A 2,500-nucleotide genomic window follows, 5' to 3' on the forward strand; every position below is an offset into this window, starting at 1 on the left:
TGGAGCTGCCCAGGTGAGGACAAACGCTGGTGGCTCCATGACACTTGAAACCCCACCTGCTATCTAATCTACCGGTCCAAGTTTTACGGAACTGTTTATCTCACTTATGCAAACATGTTTTGTAGCACAGACTGTTATTGAGGAACAGCATGAGGACAATCAATGCCTGTTATGGGCACTAAATTGCCGCTAAAGTCTCTTCTCTGCTCCGACAATGTCGCGGTTGGCGACGTCTTATCTGTTTTTAACCAAACAGACATTTCCCTTTCCTGCCCCATCTGTCTCTTTAGCTGTGTGGTGCAGCAGGGCTGTGGTTGCACTTGTGCAATGGCAAACAGGGGGACTGTGAGGGAGGGAAATGTTTGCTGCTGTTGAACTCTGTGTAGGGTCAAAGGTCAACTCACCATTGGGCCAGGGGGACCATGAGGGCCTGGAGATCCAGGAGGGCCGATGATCTATTTAGAGGGAGAGAGAGAGAGAGAGAGAGAAAGAGGGGAGAGAGAGGAAGGGAGAAAGAGAACAGAGAGAGAAATGAAGAAATTAATATGGAGATAGAGAGAGAGAGAGAGAGAGAGAGAGAGAGAAAGAGAGAGAGAGAGAGAGCAGGGGAAAGAAAGGAAGCATTTACATTATCAGCTCTGCAATCACCACTTCCTGAAATATGTGGCTTCTTACATAATGTCCAGCTGATATGTCCCAAGATGCCACTAGGTCTCCTTACATCACATCACATCCCATTACATCACATTACATCACATCTGTCTTGCAGAGAAGAGACCCTTGGGTCAGCTGATGCCAGACCAGGACGCGAACAGGAGCAAGTCAGGGCTGACACCAGAACGGATCAGCGCCGTATCAACACCAGATCCAAACCGGATCAGTGCCAAACTCCGCCACTCTGCAGGCCTGCTCCAGCGGCGGTTTTGAGCGGCTAGGCCCTTGACCAGAGTGATCCTTAAGCCCTTCATCAGTGCACTGGAAGAGTGCCACACTGTGAGACGCCGGCCGCACTTCTCATTACAGGACACTGTTGGCAGGCCTGCATGGCCCAGATGTTCTTTTTCTGTTTGTGCTTCTGCTGAGCCCTTTCACAACACACTCAGGCATGTCTCAGGGTAGGAGTGGCTCAGCTGGCACTACCCTCATGCAGGGGTAAAGAAAAGCAGAAGGATGGAATGAAGGATGTGTGTGTGTGTGTGTGTGTGTGTGTGTGTGTGTGTGTGTGTGTGTGTGTGTGTTCAAATAGTATGGACTTCTGATGAATCATGACCTATGATGAGGAGTCAAATATAGTATAGTGCGCGTGTGTGTGTGTGCGCGTGTATGTACACACACACACACACACACACACACACACACACACACACACACACACACACACACACACACACTCAGCTTGAGACTCACAGAAGGACCCTGAGCACCAGGCAGACCGGCGTCTCCCTTTTCTCCCTTCATCCCGTTGACACCCTAGTGAGTGGCACAAACACAAACAGGAGACAGGAAATGACATCTTTGGTTTCCTCGGTGATTATTCACTCCTTAGTTCAGCCTTAAGTAAGCTTTAGTTCAGCAATGCAATCATGTATTACTGTAACATCAGTGTAAAGCAAAGATTCTAGAGCGCTCTGCTCTAAGATCTTTGGGGTAAAGTCTCATATATGTTCCCTTTTTGAAAGAAAATAAATACATTCATCCTAAAGCTTGCAGAGAATGTGCAAAAAATGGTCAAAATGAGCACAGTGTGTCGATATCTGCCAACATCAAATAGACTAGAAAGAATTTACGTACTGTCATTGTAAGCACAGCAAACAATGAAATTAGAGGTGCATTGAAAATATTGACTCTGACAGACAGACAGACAGATAGATAGATAGATAGATAGATAGATAGATAGATAGATAGATAGATAAGATAGATAGATAAGATAGATAGATAGATAAGATAGATAGATAGATAGATAGATAGATAAGATAGATAGATAGATGGGGACGTTAATTATTTCAAAGGGAAATTCTAAGTACTCAGTACCTCTATGGACTCAGTACCTCTATGGGGCAGATATAACAGAAACAGTCTGTGTCCATATTCACATAAATGAACCTGAAGTCAGAGCCATGTGTGGGCTTGTCTTACCGGGAGGCCAGGCAGGCCCATGGAGCCCTTGTCCCCTGATATCCCCGGCATGCCCATGTCCCCTTTGGAGCCCTTCAGACCCTGCAGGGAGACCAAACGGTCAACTTTTACAAGTTGTAAACAAACTATATTGGGGAAAAAAGGTTTCTCCTTTTTCTCACACACACACACACACACACACACACACACACACACACACACACACACACACATACACACACACACACAAACACACAAAACACACACACACACACACACACACACACACACACACACACACACACACACACACACACACACTGACACACACACACACACACACACACACACTGACACACACACACACACTGACACACACACACAC

The 2,500-nt window shown here is 46.4% G+C and overlaps 1 protein-coding gene across 1 annotated transcript in view; it reads right to left on the bottom strand.

Moving 5' to 3' along the window:
- Positions 1–2,500, bottom strand: part of LOC125289315 (collagen alpha-1(XXV) chain) — a 257,176-nt gene that overhangs the window by 17,414 nt on the left and 237,262 nt on the right. Inside the window, exons 26-28 of the mRNA XM_048236068.1 lie at positions 2,137–2,217; positions 1,408–1,470; positions 405–455 (exon numbers count right to left, since the gene is read on the bottom strand). Of these exons, the coding sequence (XP_048092025.1) occupies positions 405–455; positions 1,408–1,470; positions 2,137–2,217 (195 nt within the window). The remainder of the gene's footprint in view (positions 1–404; positions 456–1,407; positions 1,471–2,136; positions 2,218–2,500) is intronic.

Source organism: Alosa alosa, chromosome 24 (assembly GCF_017589495.1).
Source record: "Alosa alosa isolate M-15738 ecotype Scorff River chromosome 24, AALO_Geno_1.1, whole genome shotgun sequence".
NCBI lineage: Eukaryota > Metazoa > Chordata > Actinopteri > Clupeiformes > Clupeidae > Alosa > Alosa alosa.